The 17,400-nt window shown below is 33.9% G+C and overlaps 1 protein-coding gene across 3 annotated transcripts in view; it reads left to right on the top strand.

Annotated features, from left to right (window-relative positions):
• BNIP3 (BCL2 interacting protein 3) overlaps window positions 1-17,400 on the top strand; it is a 48,882-nt gene that overhangs the window by 11,173 nt on the left and 20,309 nt on the right. For 2 of the 3 annotated variants that reach the window (XM_068771110.1, XM_068771108.1), the window contains exon 1: window positions 12,945-13,094. The exons of the other annotated variant lie outside the window; for it this stretch is intronic. In XM_068771110.1, the coding sequence (XP_068627211.1) occupies window positions 13,052-13,094 (43 nt within the window). In that variant the 5' untranslated portion in view covers window positions 12,945-13,051. Of the gene's footprint in view, window positions 1-12,944; window positions 13,095-17,400 lie in introns of those variants that run through there. 3 annotated transcript variants of the gene reach the window in all.

Raw genomic sequence — 17,400 nt, 5'->3', positions numbered from 1 at the left:
AACTATAAATAAAATAACATAAGCAATAAGTCAATATTTTTAGTGAGAAGGATGAACCTGATGCTTTAATAATAAATTATCAACATTTGGCGTCAATTTTGTAAGGGTTAATCTTAAATCTCCTAGGCTGATGATGTCCAGTCTGTTTCTTTTTTTCGTTAGGAGATTGGTAACAGCGCTGAACCCCCTTTCCACTAGGTATGACGATGGAAAGGAAACTTTATAAACATATATAATATTTTTTTTACTTCATAGGTACTTTTATAAATAATGTAAATGTTTTGATATTATAAGATAGTATGATGTAAGTAAATAGGTACTATCAGTGTATGTGTTGAGATCCACTATCGTGGACCCCCATTTTCATTTCATGAACCCCCAATTTTTTTTTCGCTGACGCAGACCCCTTGCAGGTAGTCATAGACCCCTAGGGGTCGATATAGACCACTTTGGGAATCACTGCATTAGATAAATGGGGGGAGATATTATCTGTCACATGACCCGTTATCCGACCAAACAGTATAAATATAAACCACACACGAGGCGCCAATATTACCGCGCTAACGATAGTGTTGTTTGAACAGGCATTTGTTTACTATAAGATGACTTAACAATTTAGTTTGGTTTAATATTGTCACGGTTGCATTGGACTTTCTTTGTTACAATTCTTAAGATTTATGACGTCCTGGTACATTGTGTAAAAACTATTTCCTTACTTGATGAAATTTTTATTGAAGATTTAAATAAATATAAGACAGACGATCTGATTTACATCTATATGCCATCACCCTGACATCATCACTGCACGGTATAGGCCCTCCCATAAATATTGAGGATATCCAGCGACTACCCGCGAGGGCTTGTCTTATTATGGGAGGAGGGCAGGGGGGGGGGGCGTCAACCTGTTGGTAGACGCCACTCAAAATTGGAGATATCATCTTACATTGAGAACAGATATTTTGTTATTATTATTGTATCATCATATATTGTAATTCAGGTTGTAATTATTCTAGCCTCTATATTTCCACAAGTATATCTATCATATGATTAATTATTGCATAATATGTGCTGCATGCATTAAATGAATTAAAATATTACTATTGATAATCATTAAATTTAAATTGCAATCATAATAAATAATTACAATGTATATACATTTTAAATGATAAATAAAATATAATTGTTTATAAATCATAAATCATCATGCACCTCTGAACGGGTAAAGAGGCCTCTTCCATTTTGCTCCACATCTGTCTGTCTTTTTCCTTTGGTGATCCAGTTTTCACTAGCTTTTCTTTTTATATCATCAATCCATTTTTACTTTGGTCTACCTCTTAATCTTTTACTTGTTGGTCCTTGCTAGGTATTTACCCTTGGTGTCCATTTTTCCTTGTCCATGCTTGCAATATGATCCGCGCAATTCAATTTTTGTTTTCGAGAATATTCTAAAGCGTCTAATATTTTGGTTGTTTGCTTTATTTCTGAATTTCTTTTCCGCTATTGTCTTTGTATGTTTAGTAGACTCCTTTATATCGCTCTTCTTAGGTTGTCACAACGATATATATTTTGTACTTCGGAAGAGATCTGCTGAGAAAAGTTAAGAAAAGGTTAAAGCAAAACATAGTCAATTTATAAGATAACTTGTGTATCTTTTATAAGATACAAAAGTATTATAAGATATAAATAATGTAAATGTTTTGATATTATAAGATAGTATGATATAAGTAAATAGGTACCATCAGTGTATGTGTTGAGATCCACTATCGTAGACCCCCATTTTCATTTCATGGACCCCCAAATTTTTTTTCGCTGACGTAGACCCCTTGCAGGTTGTCATAGACCCCTAGGGGTCGATACTTTGAGAATCACTGATATAGATAGAGGATGAGATACTTCTTGCAAAAAATGAGTAAAGAATTACAAGATGGCGTCGTGGTTAAAATCTACCAGGCGAGCATAAACTATGAGTTTGTTAGATATTGGTTCGATGTAATAGATTCAGTAGGTAGTAAGTATTATTTTTGTTTGATTAATACACAATAACACCAGGAGTACATAAATCAAAATAAATTGGTTACATTTTTAGAAATATTGCCTTAGATGGATAGTTTTCGTTCTTGTCATAGAAATAATGTCATGGTTTACGAAAAAACAGGTCCTGAAAAATATACAAGTTGATTTATGTATTTTTTTTAAACCGTTAACACTTATTATTGTTGATCATCCTGTGTATATAGGCTTTTTATTTAATTAACTAAACCTTTTTAATTAAACTTAATTTTTTAATTAAACCTTTCTTTTTTAAAAAAGGAACAAATTCGTAAGTTTTATTACACATAAAATATTCTTTCGTTTTGCTGCAAAATAATGTCTATATATATTTTTATGTAAGAGGAAATAGTAAAATAAACAGCTATAGGCTTATGTACAATATACCAGGAATGCATAACGCCTGAATAGTTTACAGTTTAAATTAATACATATATAATAATTAATAATAAACATTGACTTATTCCGTCTTAAATTTAACGAATGACACAAAGCCATTATTGCAATGATAATAACTCTTATATAGTTAGCTTAAAGTATATTTTTAAATAACAACTTATGTTGACTTTGGGAACCTTGCCAGGGATGTGTTTGTACACGTGTCTCAGTGAAAATGCACCACCCTTTGACGTCAAATACAAAAATAGTGTGTGATTATTGTGATTTCCTTGTAGTTTATTATTATTGCTTACACCCTTACGCCTGTATTTGAATTCTTTATGAATAAGATTATCATTTTAATATATTTTATATTTAAATACACATAAAAAGTCCTAAAATAAAAATAAGAACTATAGCTAGATGCGGCCCTGGTATTTCGTATTCGAATGCGTTTACACGTGGCGTACGTGTTCTCTCTCGCGTTGTTGTTCCTGTTTACATCTTGCAGCGTTTGTTTGAACTGATTTCTGTATTATCTGTAATTTTGTTTCTCGGAATCTAAGTCAGGTGTATGGAAAAACAATAAATATAATGTAGGCGCACTTATATATTTATTTGTCTATGTGCACTACAATTATCCGTCCCTTTCATTTGCTTTATGTGCAACTGAAAGAGAGATAAATAAAATTGTGTCTGGAGAAAAATATACCTCAGTAAAAAGGATTTCGTCACTACCTTTTCTCTAAAATAAAAAAGAAGTTTCAACCTACATCCCTTTATACTAGGGTATAATAAACCTCTAACAGAGAATTGAACTATTTTAGGATTTCGAAGCACTAATCACCGCCTTAGGTCTGTGAGCCGTGTGATTGGTAACTATCTTCAAGACGCACGCGAGATGTTTAAGAACAGACAGACATACAGACAGACAGACGACTTCACCTTTGTCTACCTTAGTCGTTCTGCTTTTTATATTCCTCAGGAAGTGACTATAGTGTGTGCGGAAGTGTCAACGCACAAGTGTGTGCGGTAACAAGACTTACACGAGATATTTAAGACCTGATTTGATCTTTGTCTACCTTTCCTGTCCTGTCGTTTTTCTCAGGTGGTGATTATAGTATGCCTGGAAGTGTTGTATAGTCACAGTGTGGGGTATATGCGCGATTAGGTGGAAGGAAGACGTGGTTTACAAGACGCACGCGAGATATTTAAGAACAGATGTCTTGACCTTTGTCTATCTTACCCATTCTTCCTACACGGTGTGCGCGGTAGTGCCATATGGTCATAGTATAAGATTAATATAACACAGTATAATAATGTATACAGCGAACATTTTTGAATCAATTTAAAAAGAGCAACTGTTGAGTTTCTGGTTAGCTCTTGGATCACATTTCAAGCCGGTTCTAGCTTATTCACGGAACTTTTGTTATTGCTGCACTTGAATAAAGCATTTCCCACGTGAGATATTTAAAAACAGACGACACGCCGCGCGTAATATAATTTGAATTCTCATGCAAAACTTTGAGAACAATGAACTTTAGATGCTAAATATATTATTATGGTCAAATGAAAATTTACACCCGGTGTTGTGTTTAAAAATTGTAAACAACGTTTGAGCGTTATCTTCCTTTGTACGGCACGTGTCTCGCTCGCGCCGATACGTCTGTCCCGCTCGCACGGCCAATCACGCGCACGCGTTTTGAGTCACGTACGCGCCCTTCACCTCTGTTATTCGGGTTACCGAGATTGTTCAAGCGAACAGATACAATGATGCGAATCTATCGGCACTCATGTTCGCCTAGTACACCGCGATGTTAAGCGGTCGCCATTTCTATATGAGGAAAAAATTCCAGAGGATGGTAGCGGTGCTCAAACCTCTTTTAAATATATATTTTTTAAAGAAAATTGTTTTTAAAATTAAAATCAAAAAAGTATTTATATTGACTTTATTTGGCTAAGGTCAACTATTTTATTACCGAACACACTAGACAATTCGAGATTATTATTTATTTTAATTAAAGATTATTTATTTCTGTTTTTATAAATTGACCGCTCGGGTTTTAAGGTCGCTGAGTTTACGACAAATGTGTGTTACCGGTGATGATTCTCACTTCAATACCTCATTGAAAAGCTCACAGTTAGTCAAACCATGGAAAGAGCGAAGCTCTAAAATTTAAGGGCAGAGTGGCAGTGGTTAGACCATATAGCGTACAGAACAGATATCGCACAAGGTGGACGGATGACCTGGTTAGAATGTCTGAAGATGCTGGAAGCAGACCACAACTGGTCTTTTCGGAGACCAAGTCAAGGGCACCCTTGAGATGAAATGGATATGGTCCCCTCGCGGTTTTTTTTTAATGGCCCCCGCTATGGGGGGCCTCTCGTTCCCCTAACTTTTTGGGATTAGGGACTTTATTGTTCAATAATTATTTTTTTCAGTCTTTTCTTTATTTATCACCCTCTTTCACGCGTCACAATATCTTTCATTCTTTACTTTTGTCCTTCACAATATCTTTCGTTTTGCTCTTTCTTTCCTCGTCTTTCTTCCATCATCTTCTTACTCTAAGGTGGCTAAGTACATTTTATTTATTTTTATTCTTTAATTTTATCTTACATTAATTTTATCTTTATTTAAACATTTATTTTACTTTCTTAATTCTTTATTTCACTTTTTCTATTTCTTAGTATTAGTTAACAATTTATTTTGTGCTTATTCTATGCAGTTTTATTTCTTTCAACTGTATCACTTGCCACCCCACGAGCGAAAGATAGGAATGATGGGCGAAGGTTGTCGTCGCCCATCATAACGGCTCTAATGGCTCGGGGGGACCCGCGGTTACCCTTGAGCCTAATTACTTCATGGAGCGTCCCACTGATGTGATCTAAGTATTTGGCGGCTTCCCAATCCTCTGAAGTTGTAGTATGTATTGGCCCGAGCTGATACTTCCTAGGGAGCCTTCCATCTTTGCTACCTTAAAAGGGATGTAAGGTTTAAGCGACCTCAGCGCTCCCCCCTCTTGCATCCCCAGAATCTGCCGATGCCATTTGAATAGTAAAGGAAATCGGTTAAAAAAAACTTATGGAGTTGTGAGCCTTATGTCCAATTGTTGACATCCCACGACTGTAATGATGATGAATAAGTTTAAGGATATTATTATTATGAATAAATAAAAGCCTATATATATATATATATATATATATATATATATATATATATATATATATATATAACCTAAATTACAAATATTTTTATCTTAATGCTGCCAGACGATGGCTTTTTGACGGAAACGCGTGTTCGATGTCGATTCTGTAATAAAAAAGGGTAACAAGAACAAACATTGTTTTTTTTTTATTTATTTACTTTATTGGAGATAAACAGTAACAAGAGGCAGTAAGAAAGTACAAACTTAGAAACTTAAAAATATAAAATTAGTTACAATTATTACCTTATATCTCACTGAGAACATATGATTTATAGTCAAACAATGAAAAAACAAATAAAAACATTACTAAACAGGGATTAAAGATAATGGTTTATATATTTATATTATGTTTGTATATATATTCATATAATGTATATTATTATTATGGTTTAAATTTCGCACGAAATTGTCTTTTAAAAGATACGAGAGAGCACGAGAATATATCAATATCGCAAACATTTTATTTTTGATGAAACTAATACAAATTTATGTGCTCCTAGTGCTATTTCTTACTTTCAATTTTGCGGGATATATATTTATAAATAAATAAATAAATAAATAAATAAACACGACAAAACTATCTGTTTTTCATTGAAATTTTATAAATTACCATAATTAACATGAAACTGTTGTTTACATAGGCGGAGAAACGTGTGACGCGTATAGGCTGGCGTGATACGTCCGCATGTTTGTTGTCACGTATCTTTTAATCGAACGAAGCAATCGAGAACGATCGCGCAATATGCGCAGGTGTTAATGCGTAACCTCCGGTGTATTTATGTTCTCCTGGTACTTTGGTTTTGCAGTCGGTTGAATAAATTGATGAATTTCTTCAATTTTTATATTACATATAATAATTAATATATATATATATATATATATATATATATATATATATATATATATATATATATATATATATACATACATATATGTTTATTTAATTACTAGTAATTACTGCAAAGTAATTATTTGTATTGTATGTACATTGTAATACTCAGTCTGTCGTAACACTAGAATTCGTTAAAAATCAAAGCCTTTACTGGTACGATCCCACACATGCATATATAGCGCAGAATATATTACCGCAGAGGTCTCAAGGTAAGAAAGTGGAGACCACGCGTGGGATGTCCATCTACAATGTGGTCTTGATAAGGTTGGAAGATGGTAGACGCAGGCTGGTCTGTGAAATGCAAGGCATAGACTCCCCCAAAGATCTATGAAGGGATATACAGTATATCGCCAGGCTTGGCAGGTTATTTGGCGATTGCAGTGTGGTATTATGGTACGCAGATGAATAATTAATGCACAAAGTGTGAATTATATAAGATTGTATCACTCTCTTTACAGTGTTATACCGTTTTGTTATCACTCTAAAGAGAGTGAATAAAAATCACAAAATCATCTTCTATTTTAGTGTGGGTACGTGGAAGATAATTTCGAAAATGTACTGTAAAAAAGCTTCCGCAAAAAGTTTTGTTAATGTAATTAAACAATAAAAAATAATTTACTTTGAATTATTAATTAAAAGCAGCGATTGGGGTGGAAATGTTTTTAAAAATTATAGATCTATAACTTCCTAAAATGAAATTAAGACCAAAAAAGAATTGACTTAAAGTCAGGAAAAAAATATCACAGCACATATACCGCTGCGTTACGTGAGTTCCGTCACATCTCATTAAGCAGATATGATAGAAGTCACGTAACGCGTCTAAACTAGACGAAGTTCAACGATTGCGTTGAACTAAATTACGTCATTTTTCTTTTTATGAGTTAAACTTAGTGCAGTGATTGCCAAAGTGGTCTACATCGACCCCTAGGGATCTATGACAACCTGCAAGGGGTCTACGTCAGCGAAAAAAAATTTGGGGGTCCATGAAATGAAAATGGGGGTCCACGATAGTGGATCTCAACACATACACTGATAGTACCTATTTACTTACATCATACTATCTTATAATATCAAAACATTTACATTATTTATAAAAGTACCTATGAAGTAAAAAAAATATTACTGATGTTATTTTATTTATAGTTTATTTTATGTTTATTTAATGTTACGTATATTTTACATAACAGACACAAAATTTTATTTTGAGTAGTTTTAATTTAAATTCAATTAATAAATGTAAAAATTAACATGTGTTTTTACTTTAAGTTTTTAACACTAAACTTCACTACGTTTGGAAATTTACAGGAAATCAATATCAGGTAAGTAGGGGGTCTACCCAACACGGAAAAACATGGCAAGGGGTCTACGACACAAAAAAGTTTGGGGAACTCTGACTTAGTGTATACATCCTACAGGTGATTCGGTATCGGTGTAAAAGTTTTAGTTGGATGAATGTACATCTTATTTGCTGTAAATGTATGGAACACTATCCAAAAATAAATAGTTTCAGAAATAAATATCCTAATGATAATATTTAGTAAGGAAAAGCGTTAAAAAATTATAATTTATGTATATTAAAATTAACTATTGTTTACTGTCTGTCTGTACAGACTGAACTGCAAGAAGTTACTGGGCAGTTTAAAATCCAAACAAATCTGTGATATCAAAAAAAAATAAAGATAAAGATTGGAAACTAAAAATGTACCTAGCCACCTAAGAGTAAAAAAGATGAGGAAAGTAAGGCGATGAAAGCGAGAAGGAATGAAAGAACAAAAATTACAAGATATCGTGAAGGATAAAGAGAAAGAATAAAATAAATTGAATAAAGATAAAACTCTGAAGAAATTATGTGTAAATAAAGTCCCTTTCCCAAACTAGATAGGGGGTACGAGAGGCTTCCAAAAGCGGGGGCCAGAAAAAAAAATGTCCAAGCCTGGTCATCATCAGGCTATGTCAATCGACCGCAGGACATGGATCAAATGTCATCCGCCTTTGTAAAATTATGGCATTTTTTTGTATCCACAACCATGACCTGATTTTTCCGATCCGTTTGTATGTAGTCATATATTTATAGATGCAACTGATATTATCTACTAGATGTAGTGTTAATACGAAATGTAGTAGGTGTCACCCAAGGTTCATTCAATCGACCTATATTATTTATAATATACTAACATTCGTACTTTCATCTCATAGAAGCACTGCACGGCATAGTCCTACCCCACAGATATCTACGGGAGGATATAATACGAAATACACTAAAAAACTCTCGGAAGTTTTCTTCGGCCGGGCTACCTCAGCTCAAATATAAACTAAATTATAATTGAAAAGGTTGTGGTGGAGTTAACAGGTTAGGTAGGCAATGTTAGAGACAACACCTAACGAGATGAAGCGCAAAAGTTAAAACGCTGGGATGAAAGATAGACACAGTTTATTTAAAATTCATCCGCCTACAACTTCAGACACACCAACGCCGTAATAAATTGTTTGTCATGCGAATGAAATAATTTTTGCATAAAACTTTCACCGCTCATTTGTAAATATTGAACATTGATTCAAAATTGATATAAGATAGTATTTAATTACATATTCCATCACAGCACTAAAGATTCAATACAAATTCACAAACAACAACACATATGTCGCTTGACGCCGTTCGCCATTATTATATTTCATAATATTTTTCGGCGTGAGACGCGGTTTTGACAGCCGCCTACAAATCATACGCCGCGCGTCCTTACATTTTGCGCATGCGCAGACCGATGGATTGACAGACAAACGAAAGCATTTTGACAAGTGTGATTATTTCGCTACAAGGTAATTGTTGAAACCTATATCTTGCATTGGATGCCTATAAGCTGATGTGACGACGATGAAATATATTTAAAAAATATATAAGTTTAAGCCTTCAAGTTCTTATTATTAATGACTAAGGATCGTTGCCAATCATGACCGTTGGCTATTTTGATTTTTCTACAGGCTTTTCTATTTTCGAAAGCCATCTGAACAAGCCGATTCGTTTGCACACTTTTCTAAGGAACATGTGCATCGTTTAAAAATGTTGGGGTATATATAATTTGCTGACAAATTACTGATGACAGGCAAGCCCTAGAATGGAAACCTCAAGGAAAGTGATGACCTGGCCGCCCAAAGCAAACCTGGTGGATGATCACTGCAGAAGTGAAGGCAGCTGGAATGACGCGGAGCGAAGTAAAGCGCGAGGCTCAAGACCGCTCGGGATGGCGACGTACTGTGGATGCCCTCTGCCCTATCTTGGGGACATAGGAATAGATGATGATGACAAATTAGCTATAACTCTGTGTGAAGATCAATCTGAAATATATTGTATTAATTTTTTTTGTATTGTAATGGTACTGGCCAATTACTTCTAGACGTAGACTGCAGATCAGATATTAATATGTACGCTTTTTCTTACTATATCATCGATATGTTGTTTATTATTTCTGAAACCATTTAAAGTGTTTACATATATTAAAATTTACGTTTTAAATTATTCAAGGAGCATTTCGTCCTTCGCTTCTCTGGGTTGTAAAGTGACTAGCAATATCGAAGCATTTGTCACACGTCCTTGAAATAAATCTGCGTAATTTCAATCCTGTTTACTTGTCATTGTTCGTAATGAACACGCATTTCTTTGTCATTCTTTGTTTTCGAAAGTGTGTTTGTTTTTGTTGAAGAATTTTTATCTACACTTTTTTTTTTCTACATGTTACAGGTGAATGGGTATTTCGACGCAATAATGGGAGGTAGTGTTGTCTTTTGGAATCAGATTGCACCGCTGTTTTAAGTGGCTTTTTAAGATTTTGCGGGTTCGTGGTGGCAGAGCGTAGAAAGAAGGCCTTTAACCTAAATAAGTCTTTTAAGGTAGCAACGCTAGAAGCCTTGGTTCAAGCCGGACTGCAAGTTAACGGATCGAGAGATCGCAAAGCTTATATATCTACGTATGAAAAATAGTACAAAGTAAATATAAATTAAGTTAAAGAAATGTGATTTCATGGACCTTTGATATTTTAGAAAGGAGCTGAAGGAAGTGAGGCGATGAATGAATGGAAATATGTAGGAAAATTGTAGAATGAAAGAAGAAGAAAGATAGATCATACAAAGAAGATAGAAGCGTGAGATCATACGAAGAAGATAGAGATTAAACTCTGTCATGTAACGAGATACGGAGTACAAGAGATCTCCATTAACAGGGCCATTATAAAAAAAGCTGTTGCATAGCCTTGGCGGATGCTCTACTAGACCCAAAGGTCCCCTGTCGTAGGTTTAGTATTTTGAGGGCATCCGAGAGGTTCTTACCTGTTCGGTTGCTACTAGGATAACACATACTAGAGGAGGTGCTATCCCGTATTCTCAAGACAACGGTGGAAATTTAAAGTGGAGGTTGAGGAAAATATAGGAAGCGGAGAACCATCGCCTCCCGGCGACCATAAAAGAAGTTATTACGTAAGAAAAGAACTAATATATAGCTACTTCCGCTATGTAGCAGTAGTCGTGCAATGAAGTGCACCGCCCACTAGCTGAGCAACAATGCGAATTACACAACTACCACCATTAAATCACACAACACGTGTTTCAACCCTCCACGGGACATCTTCAGGAGTTATGTTACACCGATTAGTGCCAAACACTTAGTGAATTGCACGACTACTGCTACATAGTGGAAGTAGCTATATATTAGTCCTTTTCTTACTTAGAACGGATTCTCGCAAAGTAACGCCTGAATATATTAGGTAGAAATAATTACTGCAATTTCGAAAATTGTTAGAAAAGTAGTTGCAAAAGAAACTGCAAGTCTTATGTCTATTATGATGGGTGATTGTATTCCTTTGTGATATACAATCTGTACCGTATCTGTATACTCAAGTAAGGGTCTTGATTTCTTTTGTGTTCGTAAAAAGTACGATAGAAGCGTTGTTGGAGTTGTCTTCTGTCAATTCTTCTTCCACTGCTAATGCTTTCCAAAGTGGTAGTGATGTAAGTCAGGTAGAAGCTACCGAACAAATCAGCCAATGGGTCATCCAAGCCCAAGCTGTGGGAGCCCCTGATCCTGCTCACTCATGGAAAGTCCACCTAATCGATCTAAGAGTTTTGAGTTCTTCCAACTCAGGGAAACAGAAGTATGTAGCAGCCAGTGCTTTCGATATAAATGTAACTAGAACAGCAGTGTAGTCCAGTAAAACCATGTTGTAAATTTTTAATGGAATCAGGCGTTACCTTGCGGAAGTCCATCTTAAGTAAAAAAAGGACCAATATTTAGCTACTTTCGCACATGAAGCAGTAGTCGTACAACAAAGTGCACCGCCCGCCAGCCCGCTGACAAATGCGTATGCGGCAAATAATGCGATTACACAACTGCCACCGCCAAATCACTCAACACGTGTTTTACCCCTCCACGGGGCATCTTCAGTAGTTATGTTACACCGATTAGTGCCAAACACAGTGACAGGAGAAACACAGTGTTGGAAGTTGGAAAAACGTGTTTGTATAAAATGCCTCAGAATTGTTAGTGTGTTTAGTTGTGCATAATATACAGAACATATTCCACCAATACCAGATTTGAAAAGCTTCAATAAATAAAGAAGACCCATCACAAACAAATCCGGCGCTGACGGTGTATTTGTGGCCACCCACAAAATGCTGCTGTCACGTAAAGAGAGAACTTTAAATGCGGACAAACACTTTAAATGCCAGAAAACACAACCTTGTCCAGGTTTAATGTTTATATACGCTTTAAAGAAGTGAATGTATATTCCAAAATAAACAGTTTTTGAAATAATAACTAACTTAATAATAAACATAGTAAGAAAATGCATTTTTAAAATTCTAAATGTAGACTTGTATCACCAAAAAGTAAATTATTTCATAGTGAACACTTTGTACATGGTGACCGGATATATATATATATATATATATATATATATATATATATATATATATATATATATATATATAACACCAATATCTAATCATCCTGTATATTAATCAAACTATTCGACTTAGGAAAATATTGACTCGAAAGTCAAATCTGTATATCACTATCACCCTGCATAATATGTAAGACGCATGTGCCATTATTTGATCAGTAACCAACACAAAATGTGACCACTTGACTCCGAGGAGTAAGAACATACGATGATATATTGGAAACATTTATTTGAACTTAATACGTAAACACTGTACATCCAATCAAGATAAAACATCACAATGTACCTTTCATTACTACTATATATACATTTATTCAATAATATACGCAATGTTATAAATCATACGGTATATATTCACATGAACGGAACAACCGACGTAGGCCGACAATCTGCGCCCACGCAATACAACGCTTTATTTACGCGCGTTCTATATTTAAAAACGAAAATCAGTCTCGTTCTGACGCTCGGCGCGTGCGGTCGTGTCGCGCGGGCGTTCGTTGCGCTTTTAATATTCTACGTTTGTTTCTGCGCAGTTATCTGTGTTGTGTTTTTATTTTTATTATCAAGTGTGTGCATTAATGATGGAGCCAATGAGTTTAGTGGACGATAATATTGTTGATGGTAATTGTTGTTGTTGAAATATGTTTTGTTTATCTGACATGTCTCCCAGCCGTCTAGAATAGTGTCATCTTTGATACCATTTCATTATTATTTTTTATTCACATCGATACTTGACTAGGTATATAACGAACGGATGTGCGATATATACTGAACCGGTATTTTTTATGTTTGATTTTTATAGGTCCAAATTTATGCATGTATATTAAAATGCGAGAAGATATCTTGTTTTTTTTATTTTAAATAGTGACAGACAAATCATATATATAAGAAATTAAAATAAACATCTTATATGAGATATATCATTTAGGGGTCCGAGTGCACATATATAATAAAGTTCGGATTACAATTTTATTTTTTTTTGGAAAAATATTTGTGATGTACTTTAATGTACGCTATTAGGAGGTCCGCGAGATAAAAACTTTATTCAACAGATCGTGTACCAGATAAATCAGAGTTCCCCAAACTTTTTTGTATCGTAGACCCCTTGCCATGTTTTTTCCTTTTGGGTAGACCCCCTACTTACCTGATATTGATTCCTATAAATTTCTAACTGCAGTGAAGTTTAGTGTTAAAAACTTAAAGTATAAACACATGTTAATTTTTACATTTATTAATTGAATTTAAATTAAAACTACTCAAAATTAAATTTTGTATCTGTTATGTAAAATATACGTAACATTAAATAAACTATAAATAAAATAACATAAGCAATAAGTCAATATTTTAGTGAGAAGGATGAACCTGATGCTTTAATAATAAATTATTAACATTTGGCGTCAATTCAATCTGTTTTGATATTATAAGATAGTATGATGTAAGTAAATAGGGGTACTATCAGAATATGTGTTGAGATCCACTATCGTGGACCCCCATTTTCATTTCATGGACCCCCAAATTTTTTTTCGACCCCTTGCAGGTTGTCATAGACCCCTAGGGGTCGATATAGACCACTTTGGGTATCACTGAGATAAATTGAAGATATTTGCACGAAGAGGAACTATACTCTTGTAGATGTACAGTGTTGTTACTGCAGTGTGTCGTTGTGAAGCGAGAATGTTGTTGGTAAACGTTGTGATAAAATAGTTGGGTCGTACAGTCAAAACTACGCTATGAAATAGTAACATATCCCAAGCTCGACTCTAAACCAATGTTCATGGTAATTGTCCATCCGGCTTTCTAAAACGATAAATAATAAATATCCCATTTAAATAAGCCAGCTTATGGTGTGTGCACCGAACCGGTTTTAATTTCAAAGTATAGCACGCATCTCTAATAGGCGACTAGACAATCTACCCAATTCTCTCAAGTACTGCAGAGTAATAATGTAAGTAACAGTTAGAAATTAAAATTAAAAAGGTCGAGTAAGATCTAGACCAGAGTTTCCCAAACTTTTTTAGTGTCGTAGACCCCTTGCCATGTTTTGCCGTGTTGGGTAGACCCCCTACTTACCTGATATTGATTTCTTGTAAATTTCTAACTGTAGTGAAGTTTAGTGTTAAAAAATTAAAGTAAAAACACATGTTAATTTATATATTTATTAATTGAATTTAAATTAAAATTACTCAAAATAAAATTTTGTATCTGTTATGTAAAATATACGTAACATTAAATAAACATAAAATAATCTATAAATAAAATAACATAAGCAATAATTCAATATTTTTAGTGAGAAGGATGAACCTGATGCTTTTAATAATGAATTATCAACATTTGGCGTCAATTTTGTAAGGGTTAATCTTAAATCTCCTCGGCTAATGATGTCCGGTCTGTTTCTTTTTTTCGTTAGGAGATTGGTAACAGCGCTGAATCCGCTTTCCACTAGGTTTGACGATGGAAAGTAAATTAAAAATTTCCTCGCTATATTCCATAATACATATAACATATATAATATTTTTTTTACTTTATAGGTACTTTAATAAATAATGTAAATGTTTTGATATTATAGGATAGTATGATGTAAGTAAATAGGTACTATCAGTGTATGTGTTGAGATCCACGTGGACCCCCATTTACATTTCATAGATCCTCAAATTTTTTTTCGCTAACGTAGACCCCTTGCAGGTTGTCATAGACCCCTATGGGTCGATATAGACCACTTTGGGAATTACTGGTCTAGACTGTCTTAAAACCAAATATGAAACATAATTATAGTCCAGGGGTAGCCAAAATACGTGCGGCCATGGCAGCTGCTAGGAGATTGAAACAAATTACTAGTATGAATAATTATTATTATTATTGCAGCATAGAATTAGCGAAATGCAAACACCGATCGTAATTAACTAACCGGCGTCTTGAGTATTGTTAGGAGTGCTGTCATATACGCGTGCATATATCTAACTTCAATGCACATGTTTTGTTCTTTCGTCAAATAAATTGCGGCTCGCATAAAATTTTAAATTTAGAACAATGGCTTGAACTATCAAGAGAGCTTGGCCACCCCTGATATAGTCTGTCAATTATAGTAACACAAACGTATATGAGATAAAATCATAAGAGATAATAATGTCATGCATGAGCAAACCAAAGAAATTTCAAATAAACCAAGTTGTACTATATATGTGATATCATGGGATTTGTAGAGAAGAAGGAATTTGTGAAGGAAGAATGAAAGAAAATATAAAGTATGAAAGTCGAAATAAAAATTGAAACAGAAAAGAATTATTAATCCTGTATTATAAAGTCTCGTGTTCACTAACAGGAGTTGAAATTTGTAAAAATATCTTGTTTCTTTTTCTTGTCTAGACCTAGGGATGTATGTACTGCTTTGAACAAAAAAATCAATTATTTCAGATATAATAAAAAACGTAATGATAATATATATATACACCAATACCTCGTTTTGCGTTTTTTTCGAAGTTGCGTCGCTGCTTAATTAGTACTAATTTTCACTGTGCGTCGTTAGATTTTCGAGGTTGCGTTGTTTTGGGTTCGAGTGTTTAATTTTTTTTTTAATTTTCTTTTTTTTTCTAAAAGATGGCAACACTTGTTTCTAATAGCGCCATGCCATTAAAACTCGGGGAGTCCCTTTCTAACTAAAAATCAACGCAATTTTAATACAGTTTTATTTTCACTTTCGAGTTCAGTTTCAATTACGTGGTGTGTTGTAATGTAGTGTTGTGCTTTTTTTAAAAGAGAATAATAAATTTATATCAATTTTAACGTGTTGATTCTGGTTACACAAAAAGGTAAATATTATTCCAATTTATTTATTGGCAGAGTTGTATTATTTTTGATTTTTAAATGTTTACTTTGTTCAATTTTCTTTTAAAAAAATAGTATTTTCGTGACCCCGGAACCTATCTTCGATCTTTACATGGTTTGCTATAGAAAATCTTAATTCACTTTGCGGCGTTTCAATTTGCGTCGTGTTTTTTTTGGGATGTTACCACGACGCAAAGTGAGGTATTGGTGTAGTAAAAATAAGTATTTTCAAAATTCGTATTACTACATATTAAAATTTATTATTGTTTACTATCTGTCTCTGCAGACTGTACTGACGGAATTTTTTGGCTTTTCGCATTTAAATAAAGCAAAATAAAAATGACATATTGTAATCAAAATGTTATATAAAATTTTCATTTAAAACTCCGGGCAATTAGTAAGGCAGGTAATTTTTTTCTAGAATGATAAGATTGTCTATTTAACATATATAAACTTTTTCAAAATGAAATCGTTTGTCAAAATTTGGAATATCATTTGTCTCAGTACAAACCATTTTGAAAGATGTTTTGTGTCGAACGCGTCAAGTTTAGATTGATATTGAAATAAACGTTGAATTGAAATAAAATAATGTACCAACTAATGTAAATTATATTGTGTGTATATAAATTCAAACTGTGTTTACTGATAAGAAAAATTATAAATAATGATAAAGCGCTGTCGTGACTCGCAGCTGGGAGAAGAAAGATCCGTGGCAAATAGCGACAACCGTCTAGAAAAGCGAAAAAATATTATTGTGAACAAAACACTAGCGATATAAATAAAAATGAGAATCCATGGCATTGGTTGTTCGCGACTTTTTTTTTTACCAAAAACTGGATTGATATCGCTCCGCGAACATCGCATTCGACTAATTTGGCTCCGTGCGATTTGTATGATCGCAAGCATTAGTCCTCAACCACTGTGTTACCACTGCTAATTTAAATATAATATATTATTTAATGTATTAATAAATGTTAATAATACTTATGATGATAGAAACTTGGTCTCTTGCTTCTGGTGGTCACAGTTTCCTGACGAGCCATGGAAAGCGCTTTGTTTGGATTTTGTATACGAGATCGAATCAAGAAAGAGGAGATCCTTAGAC

Source organism: Battus philenor, unplaced genomic scaffold, assembly GCF_028537555.1.
Source record: "Battus philenor isolate CCGP_79_NKW_IND1 unplaced genomic scaffold, ilBatPhil1.0.hap1 SCAF_30, whole genome shotgun sequence".
Lineage (NCBI taxonomy): Eukaryota > Metazoa > Arthropoda > Insecta > Lepidoptera > Papilionidae > Battus > Battus philenor.
The sequence above is the reverse complement of the archived record's forward strand: the minus strand, read 5'-3'. Positions and strand labels throughout refer to the sequence as shown.